Here is a 16,719-nt window from a genome sequence, read left to right as displayed (position 1 = left end):
GTAAACAAAATAGGTCTTCATACAAGAACAAACTAATAAATTGAGTATTCCGAAAAATAGTCACCTGATGCTTGTTAGGTAAACAATATAAGGAAAATGAGAATAGCATGGCTGAAACCATCAATCTGTTCCTTCTGGTGAGATTTTGGGGAGAAATACTTTCCATCTCCTCACTCGCGCCCATGGATATCCTATCTCCATCCTGCTGCTACGTGAGTGCGTCGGGGGTAAAATTCGGGATTGACAGCCGTTGCACCAATAAGGGAAGCCTGCTGAGGCTACTTGGATCCCATTCAATGGATTTAAAGGGGCGGGACCATCTGACTCATCAGATGAGGAACTGAGCTGAGCCTGGTGTAAAATAGCTGGTTTGCAAGAGAAGCGCTGACATGTGTGGTAAGTAACGTTAGCTAGATATAATAAATTAAATAGGTGTACATTTGCAACGGTTTACACATGCAATTTGTGAGATTAACACAGAACTGGTTTTGGGGAGATGTCAATGTTTTCAGTCAGACAGCTGAGCTTCCATCTAAAGAAAGAGAGCTTAGTTTGTTTGCCAGACAAAACAAATTACTAACATCAAATTATTGAGTTCATATATTTTAAGTGAACTTGTAAATTGGCTGGATCAGATGTTTTATAGCTAACAATGTTATCAGACAAATTATCTTGAGGGCGACTAAGCGTTTTGATGTGTATAAACCGTGTGCTACACACCCATTTCCAATAAGTACCTAGCTAACTTAGCGTAGCTAGCTAACGTTAACTAGCCAGCTAGCTACTTGATTGACAGTTTATCGCGCCATAATTCCTGTCATTGATGTTACCGTATGTCACGTTATACTCTATACTTGGATTCATTAGCGACCATTGGCAAACTACCCTTCTTTTCATCAAGGTTACATACTAGCTTGCTACAGGACTGACAGAACGCACGCACTGCGCAAAGTTTCATTCCTTGCTAGAATATAGACCACTACTGGTAATGATGATAGACAGTGATTATTCCACATCGATTCGAATGAGGTAGCGGGATTTAAAATGATGGGAAGCTGTGTTTACTTTTTTAACCTGCCAGTGTCTGAATATTAGAATAGTGATGGATTAGTTCTCCCCTCATCTCTCATCTGCTGACTCTACAACAAGTTCCTGAAGCGCCCAGCTCTGTTTTGAAAAGCCAGCCAGAACCAGTATAAATAGTGTGGATGATTCGCTTTTTAAGGGTGGTGGGAACGTTGTCTCTTCTACTAATGGAGTTCATAGTACTATCAGACACTGTCGTCTCCGTCAGAAAAATTCCCCAAATAGATGCTCCTTATACTGAACTGCTGCAGGCTAATTCCTAAGGAAATAATGGTGGTAATGCGAGAGCCTTATTTTTCCTAGTCTGTTTAACCCTCGTTCTAAACAAAGCTGAGCCTTGTTTGCCCCCACCTTGCCTTGCTCACTTTATGCCATTGTTCTATTTGTGAGCTTATGTGGGTGATTGATGGTTGTCATGAAGAAAATGGGGCAGGGCACAGGAAATTGGGCACGAATAGGCTTATCAAATTGTATTGGTCACATGCGCGGAATACAACAGGTGTTGGTAGACCTTACAGTGAAATTCTTACTTACAAGCCCTTAACCAACAATGCAGTTAATAAAAAATAAGTGTGAAGAAAGTATTTACTAAATAAGCTGAAATTTTAAAAATGGCTAAATAAAATGTTAAAGAACAACAATAAAATAACAGTAGCGATGCTATATACAGGGGGTACTGGTACAGAGTCAATGTGCAGGGGCACAGGTTAGTTGAGGTAATATGTACATTTAGGTAGAGTTAAAGTGACTATGCATAGATAATAAACCGAGAGTAGCAGCAGAGTAAAACTGGGGGGGGGGGGTGTCAATGCAACAGTCTGGGTATCCATTTGGTAGCTGTTCAGGAGTCTTATGGCTTGGGGTAGAAGCCTTATGGACCTAGACTTGGCACTCCGGTACCGCTTGCCATGTGGTAGCAGAGAGAACAGTCTATGACTAGAGTGGCTGGAGTCTTTGGCAGTTTTTAGGGCCTTCCTCTGACACTGCCTGGTATATAGATCCTGGATGGCAGGAAGCTTGGCCCCAGTGATGTACTGGGCTGTCCGCACTACCCTCTAGAGCCTTGCGGTTGGAGGCCGAGCAGTTGCCATACCAGGTGGTGATGATATGTAGGCCAACCTCTGTTCAGCCAGGCATGTCTGTAATAAATGGCACTGTTTTCATTTGGTATCATTCTTCTCAGATGACTTCTGAATTGCACAAAAGCATAGCCTAGAGCACCTGATCCTTTTGTCAGCATATTACCCCAACACTAGAACACCCTGTTCCACTGTGTCTCCCACTGTCCATTTCTCAAGGTGACTTCCCTGTTTCATGTAAAAACTGCAGATAACATCCAGGGCAGGCTGTGCTCTCAGGAACAGATGGGTGTGTGAACTACTCTGTAGTTACACACATAACCATTGTTTCCAATTCCTATATGATGATAAATGGCACCAGAGCATTTTTAAATGTTTTACTTGTGTTAACGTTTGAAACTTTTCACGTGTAGAAATCCTTGGGGAAGCTGTTGCTGTGAATTGTAGTGAGCCAATAATTGAACTGCCTGCAGATTACATCAGCTAGGCTAGCTAGCCAATGGAACCTTCAGCGTTTCTGACACAACCGGCATATATGAACAGAAAGCATGCATGCTTTATTTGGTCTCTATTGACCTAATCACAGACCACCAAAAGCAAACGGTAATACCCACTATTAGGATTTGTTCACTTAATCCCTTAAAAGAGTTGTAGTGAAATTCCTTTGTTGCAAATCATTGTTTGACTTCCTAGTTGAAATCTGTCTCCCTGTTCCTTCCTTCTGTCAGGAATCTTTGCCTATCTGAACTACCATGTGCCACGGACTCGCCGGGAGATCCTGGAGATCCTCCTCAAAGGCCTGCTTCGTCTGGAGTACCGTGGCTATGACTCTGCCGGTGAGATGAGACAGCTTGTCTCAACACACTGTCTACATTGGTCTGTCTGCATGTTAATTAGCTGCCTTTCCCTCTCACTGTAGGCCTGTCGGCAGGCGTAAGTTATTCTGCTTATCTACAGGAGTCATGTTTTTGTTCTCTCTCCTAACATTAAGAACAATGAATGTCCATTGGCCTCACTGACAGACCTGCTCAAGACAAGGGCATACAATCTAATCACGCTTACATTGATGCTCTGTCTGCTATCAAACTGTAGCATGTGTAAGATAACCGCTACAAAATCACACAACAGAGGCATATTTTTGTACTCTGTAGCAATAAGACTATTTTTACCAGGTGTTGGAATTGATGGAGGGAACAGCAAGGAATGGGAGGCCAATGCCCGGTCTATTCAGCTGATCAAGCAGTCCGGAAAAGTGAAGGCTCTTGACGATGAGCTCACAAGTAAGACTTACACCCGTTGTCAGCAGTAAGGATGTTTACTGAGTAGATAAGTGGATTGTACAGAAATAAATATAATATCTACAATACCAATGACTCAAACCTACTTTATGTTGGGCACATATCAGTTGATTTTATGAGGCTTGCCTCTCAACAGTGTTTGTGTTGGTCCCACAGAGCAGCAGGACATGGACATGGATGTGGAGTTTGATGTCCACCTTGGCATCGCCCACACTCGCTGGGCTACCCATGGTGCCCCCAGCCCTGTCAACAGCCACCCACAAAGGTCTGACAAGAGCAACGGTCAGTACCATAGACATTTCTTAAACTTGTAGGACTATTAGGGCCTCTTTCCTATATAGGCATCACATTCTGCTAGATGTCGTGGTCTCACATTGACTGACTATATAGAGAGGAACGTTTATTAAAGTGTATATGTGTATTTTATTTTTTTAAGAGTTCATTGTCATTCATAATGGAATTATCACAAACTACAAAGACCTGCAGAAATTCCTGGTGAGCAAAGCAACATTTCAACATTTTTCCCAAGGCAGTCGGTTTCTTTCATTAGCCAAGGCTATCAGCGAGAGTTATCAGACTTCCATGACTGACTCTCTCCCATTTCACAGGAGAGCAAGGGTTATGAGTTTGAGTCTGAGACGGACACAGAGACCATTGCCAAGCTGGTAAAGTACATGTATGACAACCGTGAGAGTGAAGACCTCAGCTTTGCTACTCTGGTGGAGAGAGTGACCCAGCAGCTGGTAGGAGCCTGTTCATCTACAGAGCAGAACTGTCCAGAAACAAGGCCCTCTGACCTGTCTTGTGATTAACATGGGTTTTATCTGGTCTCCTAGGAAGGAGCGTTTGTCCTGGTCTTCAAGAGTGTCCATTACCCAGGAGAGGCTGTAGGCACCCGGTACACTGCTACTGCATTTCTACATACTCCTTGAGTTGTAAAGGAATAATATCCATTAAACATGCATCTTTTAATTTGATGTAATCATTGTACTTGTTTATATGTAAATAGGAGGGGAGGTCCTCTGCTTATTGGGGTGAAAAGTGACCACAAGATGTCCACAGATCACATTCCTATCCTGTACCGATCATGTAAGTTATTAGTTAACTGCTCTCTATCAGTGAGTCAGAATGGAATATGAGCAGCCGAGAGCTGTTTTATGTCTAGTACACTACTGTATCTCCCCAGCTGGTAAGGACAAGAAGGGCTGTCCCACCCTGCCCAGGATGGAGCAGGACACCTGCCACACGCTCTTTGCTGAGGAAAAGAAGTCTGTGGAGTACTACTTTGCCTCTGATGCCAGGTCACACTCCTCACCTTGTTGTTCTCTATATTACTCATATCCCACTCATGCAACGTTAGATAAACTGTACTTTTAGAATCAGTCTAGACAATTGTTTGGTGACTGTTTTCTCCTAGGAAAGTGGGACTTAACAACATCATTAACTTGGATTCACTGTTGCTTCGTTGTCCTGGCAGCGCGGTGATTGAGCACACCAACCGTGTGATCTTCCTGGAGGATGATGACGTGGCAGCAGTGACGGCCGGACGGCTCACCATCCACCGCATCAAGCGTACAGCCGGAGACCACCCTGCCCGCGCCATCCAGACCCTGCAGATGGAGCTGCAGCAAATCATGAAGGGTGAGGGGGAGGGTAAGGGCTGGGGGTACAGCACTGTCATGGGTCAACCCTCTGTAAAGATGTTGATGGTGCTACTAGGACTTTGAGAACCCAAGAATGGATGGAATTGCTGATTATCATTGTCAATACAGTCAGAATAATTTCACTATACAAGGGTTATATTTTCTGGGGGCGGCATAATGCAACAGGAATTATTCATTTAAAAAACGAATTAGTAAATAATACTTTTTCTTGTTAAACTCTGTAAACGGATAATGTTAGCTAGCTGGAGTGGGCATGTTAGCTGGTCCTGCTGTTGGACGCACTTGTTGCCGTATCACCATGTAGGCTACATTTTCTACTGTAATTGGTCAATAACAACGGCAGTGCTTGAAAAATGGAGCATAATCCTATTTTCTCCGCCTTGGCTGAGTGGCAGCCACAGGCACACCTTTAATATCAATCGCGCGCACACACACACACGTACACAGCCATGTGTTTATGGGGTTGCCTGGCTGACATCAAAGGTACTTTAGGGGCTCAGACACCCTGGCCCCAGCATGGAGATCACATCAATCACCAATGTAGAGTACAGTACCTGGGTCATTAGCAGGACTTTATATTGAGCTTGTTGCTCCACATGTCTCCAGCAGAGGGTGCTAATACACTACCAGTCAGTTTTAGGAGACAAGCCTTTGTGGTCCTATGATTAAAGCCTCTGCCTCCATCGCTTTTTCCTCAGCCTCCATTCCAGGAGCTCTGCTGAAATAAACTTAATTCATATGACCTAAATTTCTGTCTCCGCAGAGGTGGGCTGCAAAACCCTCTCGTATTTCATTGTCACAAAGGGCCGTGTGAGGAAACCACAATCTCCCTGTAGGCTCTTGCTTATTTTATTTAGTCAAGACATGCCAGATAAATGTCTGTATTAAAGAGCAAGATCATTCCTGTCATTTATCTCCTGTGTTATTTACCTCCCAACAGCAATAAAATACTGAATTAGAGCACGAAACAACATGTTTTCCAGACTGGCTTCCTTTTAGTAGTAATTATGCGTCAACAGTAACCTTTACAAAATGCCTAACACTTTATAAAAATGCAAAGTCAACAGGCTTTAAGTGATGTTGTTGAGGACTCTGATCTAATGTTTTTTGGAACATTTTTCAGGGAACTACAGCTCCTTTATGCAGAAGGAGATCTTTGAACAGCCAGAGTCTGTGGTCAACACCATGAGAGGAAGGGTCAACTTCAATGACAACACAGGTGAGATGACCTTTCCTGTGTAATAGTCAAGTCACAAAACACTCCAATTTACTGCAGAATGCACACCATGCCCCTCTCATGTCTGTCATTATACCCATCAAGGTGGTATCCTCATGATCTATATTGATCTGGATACATACCAAGAAAAGGGACATGATTACTGTATTGTGATTGTTTGTATCCTTAGTAACCCTGGGTGGACTGAAGGATCACATTAAAGAGATCCAGAGGTGTCGACGGCTCATCCTCATCGCCTGTGGAACCAGCTACCATGCTGGGGTGGCGGTGAGTAACTGATGACCTTTTCTATAAGGCAGGAATGATATCACCAGCATAAAATGGAGTCAACTGGAGCCTAAGGCTCCAAGATAGGAAAAACAAGGACACGAGTAAGTTCTTACTCTGGTTTGTACATGGAAACATGTTTTTCAGTCTGGATGTCATGTGTGATCCAGTGCGGATCTTTCCCCACAGACTCGCCAGGTACTGGAGGAGTTGACAGAGCTGCCTGTTATGGTGGAGCTGGCCAGCGACTTCCTGGATAGAAACACACCAGTGTTCCGTGACGACGTCTGCTTCTTCATCAGCCAATCAGGTGGGAGGATCGCTATCTCCTCAAGGACCTGAACATTGCTTCTTTGTCTGTACTCATTTCCCCACACAATACAGCTTCAGCAATGTCTCGTACAAGTACATGCTCAGCCCAATGACAATGCACACAAAGCAATTGCTTTCGCTCTTCATGTATTGATGCTGAACGTAAAGACCTGATGATATCAGTTATTGCGGCCTATAAAATCTGATATTGTATTCAGTATATACACATAGTCCAACCTGTTCCAGTATCTATCCTGAGTGCTGATTTGCATTGCTACCTTTTGTGTGCAGGCGAGACAGCAGACAGCCTGATGGCCCTGCGCTACTGTAAGGAGAGAGGAGCCCTGACGGTGGGCGTCACCAACACAGTGGGCAGCTCCATCTCCAGAGAGACAGACTGTGGGGTGCACATCAACGCTGGGCCAGAGATAGGAGTGGCCAGCACCAAGGTGAGGGGACCGGCTCGCTGCTGCTCTGTGTAGCACTTCTCCTGACTGATTATTTTCCCATACTGACTCGCGTAGTGTACTGTCCTGTAGACACTCAGCTGTTGGAACAGGAGACCTTCCATTCACCATACTCTGCTTTCTCAACTTCTTTTACTTCTGTGGTGGGTGGAAAAAATTCCCTTCAGGATAGCCTATTAGGGCGGGGGAATTCCTCCTATCCCTCTCCAGAGTGTTTCAGTTGGTCAGGCTGCAGTAGGGTTGTTGGAGATGAATGGAATGGTCTCCTTCCTAATTAGGCGGAGCGGCGTTACGAAGTCCAGAGGCAGTTTCGCTTTGGTTGGTCTATATAATCACCCGTGTATACTTATTATTACAAGGACATAAGGTTCGCGCCAATATGCTTTGCTGGTGGTATCTGTATAGTTAAGGCAAACCCTGAAGCACTTGGGTGCTAATTTCAATACATAGAACATGTGGTTAACCCCTCTCTCCCTTGAAATTAGAGAACTTCATCTGAAATGAGTGTCTGGATCCCTTTGTAAGAGAGGTTATTTAAACTGCTATATTCCACTGCTCTACACAGAACCCATAGTGCCTAATCTCATCTTTATTCTTGTAAAAAGTAAGGATCCACGGTTTCCCTCTACTATGAGCACTGATCCTACAGATTGCCAGAGTGGGGTTGCAGATGACTGGAGTGAGTTCCACTCAGCAGGTGTGTGGGGGGGGGGTAGTAGAAAAAGAGTCCGGTCCCTCCCTGCTCTAGCTCTCGGGCTTGGCTCGGGGACCCTCCGGCATCTCCAAGGCCCCGGCACAGCGCAGAAAGCCTGGTGAGCACGCCTCAAAGACGCTGTCCTTTACTGCTTGTCTGGCCCACGCACAGCACATCAGAGGACATTATGTATTTCACCCTCTGCTCAATACACGCTCCTGCTGACTCCGTTTTGTATCGTTTCATAATATTATTCAGATTAACCTTCCTGGGGACATTAAACTGGATGACTCTGGTGATGCCTGTCTTGTTTTCAGAATTGGGGCTCTCCACAACTATGCCTGCTAAACAAGGTCAGGGAGAATGAAGGGGATTGCTGGAGTTGAGACGGCACCACGTCTTGAATACGCTTCTCCCCCTTAGCCAAACAATAGATATTGAGGGAGGGAATGTAAGCAAATGAGAGCCATCTGTGGTCTTTGTCTGAATTGAACCTGGTGCATGCTTGTACCCTTATATAAAAAATAAAAAAAATTAACTGCTCATCATGCCACATTCATGGCACATTTGAGGCCTCTCAGGGACATGGTTTCGTCAGTGTGTTTTCACAGGCTAGCGTGCGCCTCTGTCCTCTTGACATTCTGGATGGAGTGATGGGTTTTAACCGGATTAAATGCACTGCCACAAATCTGAGTGGATGGCTAGGACTGTCAGTTGTGAGGGACTGTGGTTCCAGTGCTGTCAAGGAAAATAGCTGTGTGATGGTTTTACAACCATGCCTTTGGCTTTAGATCAATCACATTTATTTATACAGCCCTTCTTACGTCGGCTGATGTCACAAAGTGCTGTACAGAAACTAGAGGTTGGCTGATTATGATTTTTCAACGCCGATACAGATTATGGGAGGACCAGAAAAAGCCGATGCCGATTTTATTTTTTTAAATGTATTTGTAATAATAACAATTACAACAATACCGAATGAACACTTATTTTAACTTAATATAATACATCAATTGAACCTCAAATATTTAATGAAACATGTTAAATTTGGTTTCAAAAAAGTAAAAGTGCAATATGTGCCATGTAAGAAAGCTGATGTTTAAGTTCCTTGCTCAGAACATGAGAACATATGAAAGCTGGTGATTCCTTTTAACATGAGTCTTCAATATTCCCAGGTAAGAAGTTTTAGGTTGTAGTTATTATAGGAATTATAGGACTATTTCTCTCTATACCATTTGTATTTCATATACCTTTGACTATTGGATGTTCTTATATGCACTTTAGTATTGCCAGTGTGACAGTATAGCATCCGTCCCTCTCCTTGCCCCTACCTGGGCTCGAACCAGGAACACATCAACAACAGCCACCCTCGAAGCATCGTTACCCATCGCTCCACAAGAGCTGTGGCCCTTGCAGAGCAAAGGGGAACAACTACTTCAAGGTCTCAGAGCGAGTGACGTCCCGATTGAAACGCTGTTAGCGCGCACCCCGCTAACTAGCTAGACATTTCACATCGGTTACACCAGCCTAATCTCAGGAGTTGATAGGCTTCAAGTCATAAACAGCTCAATACTTGAAGCACAGCGAAGAGCTGCTGGCAAACACACAAAAGTGCTGTTTGAATTCATTCTTAGGAGCCTGCTGCTGCCTACCACCGCTCTTTCAGACTGCTCTATCAAATATCAAGTCATAGACCTAATTATAACATAAAACACAGAAATACGAGCCTTAGGTCATTAATATGGTCAAATCTGGAAACTATCATTTCGAAAACGAAACATTTATTCTTTCAGTAAAATACGGAACGGTTCCGTATTTTATCTAACCGGTGGCATCCATATGTCTTAAATATTCCTGTTACATTGCACAACTTTCAATGTTCTGTCATAATTACGTAAAATTCTGGCAAATTAGTTCGCAACGAGCCAGGCGGCCCAAACTGTTGCTTATACCCTGACTCTGTGTGCAATGAACGCAAGAGAAGTGACACAATTTTCCTAGTTAAATAAATTAATGTTAGCAGGCAATACTAAATAAATATGCAGGTTTAAAAATATATACTTGTGTATTGATTTTAAAGAAAGGCATTGATGTTTATGGTCAGGTACACATTGGTGCAACGACAGTGCTTTTTTCACGAATGCGCTTGTTAAATCACCCCTTTGGCGAAGTAGGCTAAGATTCATTGATAAATTAACAGGCACCGCATCGATTATATACAACGCAGGACAAGCTAGATAAACTAGTATCATCACTATACTATACAAACTATATCATCAACCATGTCTAGTTAACTAGTGATTTATGTTAAGATTGATTGTTTTTTTTATAAGATACGTTTAATTTTAGCTAGCAACTTACCTTGGATTCTTGCTGCACTCGCGTATCAGGTAGTCAGCCTGCCATGCAGTCTCCTCGTGGAGTGCAATGTAATCGGCCATGATCAGTGTCCAAAAATGCAGATTACCGATTGTTATGAAAAACTTGAAATCATTCCTGATTAATCGGTCGACCTCTAACAGAAACCCAGCCTTAAACGGCAAGCAATGCAGGTGTAGAAGCTATTACGACCGCGTCCAGTAGGTCCCGTCAAATGGCTTGGGCTCTTGAACGTTGATTTTTAGAAATCCTAAACTGGTACGGAGAGCCTTCTAACATATGTGTGAGTGGTGGTGATACTTTTCAGAAGCATGAAAAACAAGCGCATCATGGTTCTACTTCTACTGTAGTTGGGGCCGACAGTTTCTGTGCTGTTTTGCTAGTAATAATAATTTGGTGGGGGCTTATACTTGTGCAATTGAAATGTATTTGTTTTGCAGATCCCAACTCCCCCTTAGACACCCTCGGGCGTGGGATTACGGCCAAGGTCTGCCATTTTATAAACGGTGGCCCTGGAGCAATTAGGGTTAAGTGCCTTGCTCAAGGGCGCATAGACAGATGTTTCACATTGTTGGCTCTGGGACTCAAACTAGCGACCTTTCGGTGACTGTCCCAAAACTCTAACTGCTAGGCTACCTCCTGCCCTAGTGTCTTATTGTCAGGGGATGTGTTCATCTGTATTGTTGCCAGATCGTGTCCTCATAAGACTGTGCTAGCTCTCCCCTCTCCTGTCCTGCAATAGAGGCCTGATCTGTGTCCAGCCCATCCTGCAGCCCAGCTGCTCCACTTCTCATCTGTTGCACATTATTACTGTGGAGCTGGCAACCAGAGCAGCCGGACAAGACTCTGCTTCTCCAATAACTGTACTGCAAAGTAACCTTGGGATCAGGCAACCCAGGCCCTTTGCTAAACGAAGGGTTCTGCTGTCTCTGGCCCAGGATGGAGAGAGGGAAGACTATGATTCCTTTTGTTTAGAACCAGAAGAGAGAAGAGCATCTAGGAGACACCTGGGACCTCTGTGTTCTGTACTGTCTGCTTCTTGCTGGAGCATTAAGCATGCATTATGTCTGGCTGTGTCTGTTGTTTTGCAGGCCTACACCAGTCAATTTGTGGCTCTGATCATGTTTGCGCTGTTGATGTGCGACGACAGGATTTCCATGCAGCCACGGCGACGTGAGATCATCCAGGGCCTGAGAGTTCTGCCAGGTAGACCAGACCCTACACACATCTACCAAGACATTGCACTGTGCTGTTAATGACCATAAACCTTTGTATGTGATGCTCAAAGGGATGTGTAGATTATTCGACACACTGACCTACTGTAGTATAGACCGCAGTAAGTAATGGTCACAGTCAGCGCAGCCAGAGCGAGGGATGGGAAAGCGGAGGCCTGTAGTGGGCCTCCTCGAACTGTCATATTGCTCCAACTGGGCTGTTTTTGTTTGAACAATATGCATTGTCAGAGAGCTAATGCAATGACTGTGCTGTGGTGGTATCCTTAGAGGGAACAAGTGTACAGTGGGGAGGGAGGAGGCTTCGGCAGCTGGGTCTGTCCTGACTGTTTGCCCTGGCACACTCCTCTGGACCCAAAGCCTTATGTTAAATGTTCTCTCTCCTCTCCTTGACCCAACCCCCCCATTGACCCCAGTCTCCAGGACCTGTTAACATTGGTCTGCTGAACTGTAATAGGATGGGTGTTACTGTATTGTCTTTCATCCAGAAATTGATTTTCTGACATGTTGTTCTCCCAAATGTACCGACCAAATGAAGAGGAATATTTTGTAGGGGTATCTCATTTCATAACCTTGGACTAAGATTACTCATTGTTTTCCTCTTTGTACCTGTCTCTCTATCTCTGTGTTTATCTGCTGCTCCTCCTTCCCCCTTCTTGTGTCAGATCTGATAAAGGAGGTGCTTAGTCTGGATGATGAGATCCAGAGGCTGGCAGCAGAGCTGTACCAGCAGAAGAGTGTTCTCATCATGGGCCGAGGCTACCACTATGCCACCTGCCTGGAGGGAGCACTGGTCAGCATGCCCACCTCGATCTCCGCCTCCTGAAACTAACGTTGTCTCTTCAGAACTGTATTCTACAGGAATCTCCACTCCTAAATGAGATTATGATCCATGTGTTAAGATACTTCAGGAGAAGATTGGCCCAGAGTCGTTTCACTTTCCAATAGCCCACAATAATTGTTCTGCCTCAGCCTCATGCAAGACCTAATGGAGTCTATCTAGCCTGCTGGAATTGTGTTTTTAATCACAGCAACTAATTAGACTGATTTAGAAATGTCTCTCTGCATAATTGCAACCACACTCCACACTATTTAGGGATTCTTCAAGTTCTGTTGACTGCCAATCCTCCAGTATCTGAGGCACACATTGTTGGGTCAGGGTGCTGTGTTCCTGGATCTGATCTAGTGTTCCCTGGCCAGTCTACTGTTCCCTTTAGAATTTAAGAAGATAAGATATACATACTCAACTTATGTCGTGTTGGCATGGTGTTTTTCTGATTGTGGTTGTGTGTCCCTGAATGTGTATGGGAATGTGGTTTCCTATCTGAATGAGGTGTTGGGTGTGTCGCTCTCTCCAGAAAATCAAGGAGATCACATACATGCACTCAGAGGGCATCCTGGCCGGGGAGCTGAAGCACGGGCCTCTGGCCCTAGTCGACAAACTCATGCCCGTCATCATGATCATCATGAGAGACCACACCTACACCAAGTGTCAGAATGCACTGCAGCAGGTGGTGGCCCGCGCGGTAAGAACTGACGCACGATATCTCAACACCATTTAGCTTTCCACCCCATTAACTGTTGAAAGGTTGGAACCACAGTAAACCATTGCCAATGACGTTATCTGGTTGTTAAACTCACTTTCAATAAACATTTTGTTTTCTGGTAGTGATATGTCTGCTAGTTGTAGTGACCACCACCTACCTCCCAGGTTAAAAATAAATATAACAACTCCAAGACATGGATATTAAGTGCTTCATGCACACATACTTTACACATTAGATTTGTTTTCACAATGCAGTAATATCAAATGGTCCTCACATTCACCACAAAGTGCAAGGGAGGAGTTATTTTCTACATGACATCACCACTCTCACTAATCTACCACAGATGTGGACCTAAGCTTTGGGTTTGAGACATGAGTCAACAAAGCTATTATTCAAGGAAGGACCGAAGTTTCACATTTCAACACAACTCCAGGTTAAAGGTTATGACAATGTTGTGCTGGAAGCATAATGCCTTTTGTTTGGTTTACAGGGCCGACCCATCGTGATCTGTGACAAAGATGACTACGAGACTGCCAAGAGCTCGAGCCGCACCATCAAAGTGCCACACTGTGTGGACTGTCTGCAGGGCATCCTGAGTGTCATCCCCCTGCAGCTGCTCTCCTTCCACCTGGCTGTGCTCAGGGGCTTTGACGTGAGTACTGAACTGTCACTGAGTTGGGTTCTTACTGTAGGCATTCATAATGGGGAGCTAATTTCTTAGGGTTGTTGTTTCTTGGTAAATGTAGAAATGTCTGCCTCTTCTCTCCCAATACAGGTGGATTGCCCAAGGAACCTGGCCAAGTCTGTGACTGTAGAGTGAAACGCGTCCTTTTGAAGATCCAAAAACCCATTTCAGAAACGTTCCTGTTTTGTGTGCGTCATGGCTCTTTTTAATGCAATTGTTACTCTGGTACACTAAACATGTACTGTATCTGTCTCTTTTCTCAAAACACACATCTGAAGACATTGTTATATCATAGATATTATTATTTTTTTGGGGGGGGGGGTCAGTGGTGGGAAGGGTTGGCAGTAAATGTTGGCATTTGGGTGCTACCATGGGTTACTGGACTGTAGGCAGTTAATGATCCAACTGAAGAAAAGACTGAGCTGTATCCATTTTGGATGATACACAACAGTGCTCATAACTTAAATGTTGGATACTTGCTGCTGGTTTTACATTTAATTCAGCTGTTGTCAAGAGTCTGCACATGACAATCTTACTGAAGTTACTGGTTTCATTGGTGCAATAATTTGGTCTGTTGAGATCTGTTTTCTTTGGCAGCTAGAGAAACATCTGTCGTTTGAAATGTTTATCTGTTACTCTTGTGTGTGTTGAGTAAATTATTAAAGGGGCAGTGCAGTTAAGTCACTACTTTTTTTTTTTTTTAACACAGGTAGAAATGACACATTGTGAAAATGAAAACACCCTTTTTGGGAAATAATGCCTGGAATTTCAGCTTGTACAAGTGCGCTGGAACCTTTTACCCACATGATCTGATAATAGAGCAATTACTGTTTATCTGGGTAAGGGGTGGGCTCTAGACCAGCCAATCAGATATATACATGCCCACACGATCAGACTTAGCATTTCAAGGGCCAATGGAGGCTCAGGGATGTAAATGATAAATGTGATTTTCATTAAGTACATTGTCTAATAAATCAGTGATTGATTTAAAGCATGGGTGCTTTAAATGTTTGAGCTATAGGCCTGACTACATCTGAAGTGCTTCCAAGGTGTCGTAAGTCATGCTTTAGTCTACTGACCTGTTCCAGAGACTATTGAGAACTCTCCATTGTTATACTCAAAATACCATGATGACAAATCAATAGAATTTGTCTCCTATACAAGTTTTGAAGGTGTTAAGGGCAATATGAAACTTGCTACAGGCTTGCTTGTGTTCACTACTGTGCACCTATTAGTTTTGAATCATTGGTTTGACAGACATATAGGAGGGTTAAACTCTTGCTTAAACCAAGTTGGTCGTCTGAATAATTGACTGTCCTGGCATAATCATGCGTCAGTAAAATTCTAAGTGACAATTTAATCATTTACCCAATCAATTTCCTGAAGATGGACAATGAAGACTAGTGGACCAATGATCAACATTTACTCTGTAGGCATATGTTACTAGCATTGTGACTTGATGACAGTTTAGCAATATTCAACTCTTCTGTTCTTTTGGCCCATTTTTTTGTTGTTGCTTTGTTGCCCGGGCTCAGTTTGGGTCTGTTTTACAATAACTCAACTCCTTTTACAAGAGAAATGGAGTTGCTGATGAGCGTAATCTGCACCAACGTTTTGTCGACCCATGCCCTGCCACCATACCAAATTGATTGCAATATTGGGACCATGGTTTTCCTTTCAATTTAATGTTTTTGTATACAGCAACTTATGTTCAAGAGGTCTCTGTACTATGGGTTATGCTATCAACAAAACACCATGCTATGTTCATTTAGCTTTGAGTAAACAAAGGTGTGGTGTTAGAGACGCTGTTGATAGGGGTTTGTAAGTGCTCTGCCTACAAGACACCTACAGAGCAATGCCTGTTTGACTATGTAGCTGCTGTTTTAGAACTTAACATGTCAGCTGTGGGCTCTCCCAAATGTGTCGTTAAAAGCCAAGGAGTAAAGCAGTATGCTGGTTTGAATGCAAAAGGGTCACTGACAAAACTCGAGACAGGTTCTTTGCATATTTGTATTTCACCTTAAGATCTTGCAATCAGGCCTTAATTTTCCCCAAGTAAAGAGTTACCGTCTTTGCATTGAATTACATTTAGCCCTTTGTATCTGCCTACGTTGAAAGATCCTAGCAAAGACCATGTTTTACACTGGAGGTGCTTTAGTAACTCGAAAAAATGCAGGCCTTTGACAGGCTCAGACTCGAAGTATGGACAAGGCCACTGCACTAACACTCAGCCCCTTGAACATCTGCTGGAAACTTGTGGGGCACTATTATGACGGTTACAATAGTGTCTAGTACTTTACTTTAAAATGGGCTTTGACAGTGTACAGTAGGATTAAGTACTCAATTATGCTTATGGATTAATGTCCCTATCTCATCCATAAAATTGCCATTATGGCAGATACTGTAACTTGCCAAGATTTCCAAATATGCAGTTGGACAATGATTCAACTAAGAATTAAGGAAACATTTTAATAGTTAATATGCCAATTGAAAATACAATAAACACTTGAAGGGAAGTTGAAGCAATAGTCCTAGGATGCACAGTTCCTTAAGGATGTTAAAAGAAAAGCATTACTCAAGTTACTTTACTGGAGGAAAAGTCATTAAAACAATATTCATTCAAGACAAAGTGGTCAGGTAAAGATGCAAAGAGCCAACTGGGACAGAAACAGGAGTGTTTTCTTTAGGAGGAACTGCTGAGAGAAGAGCACTTCCTTGAAGCAATGAATCAAGTCCCAACTGAAGGCAAGTGCCTCTTCAAAGTATCCAGTG

At 43.5% G+C, this 16,719-nt stretch overlaps 1 protein-coding gene across 1 annotated transcript; it reads left to right on the top strand.

Annotated features, from left to right (window-relative positions):
* The first annotated feature begins 279 nt into the window (after nt 1-279).
* On the top strand, nt 280-14,938 carry LOC110525654 (glutamine--fructose-6-phosphate aminotransferase [isomerizing] 1). The gene is made up of 19 exons (XM_021605975.3): nt 280-396; nt 2,894-3,001; nt 3,338-3,445; nt 3,620-3,745; nt 3,900-3,958; nt 4,072-4,206; nt 4,300-4,361; nt 4,473-4,552; nt 4,650-4,764; nt 4,941-5,104; nt 6,251-6,346; nt 6,534-6,631; nt 6,821-6,941; nt 7,235-7,392; nt 11,575-11,689; nt 12,381-12,508; nt 13,074-13,241; nt 13,753-13,914; nt 14,038-14,938. The coding sequence occupies exons 1-19, from the start codon at nt 390-392 to the stop codon at nt 14,080-14,082; spliced, it is 2,055 nt and encodes a 684-aa protein (XP_021461650.1). The 5' UTR covers nt 280-389; the 3' UTR covers nt 14,083-14,938.
* The last annotated feature ends 1,781 nt before the right edge of the window (nt 14,939-16,719 follow it).

This window comes from Oncorhynchus mykiss, chromosome 6 (genome assembly GCF_057628025.1).
Source record: "Oncorhynchus mykiss isolate SJ-2025 chromosome 6, ASM5762802v1, whole genome shotgun sequence".
NCBI classification, from domain to species: Eukaryota; Metazoa; Chordata; class Actinopteri; order Salmoniformes; family Salmonidae; genus Oncorhynchus; species Oncorhynchus mykiss.
Note: the sequence above shows the minus strand (reverse complement) of the source record. Positions and strands in the feature narration are given on the sequence as shown.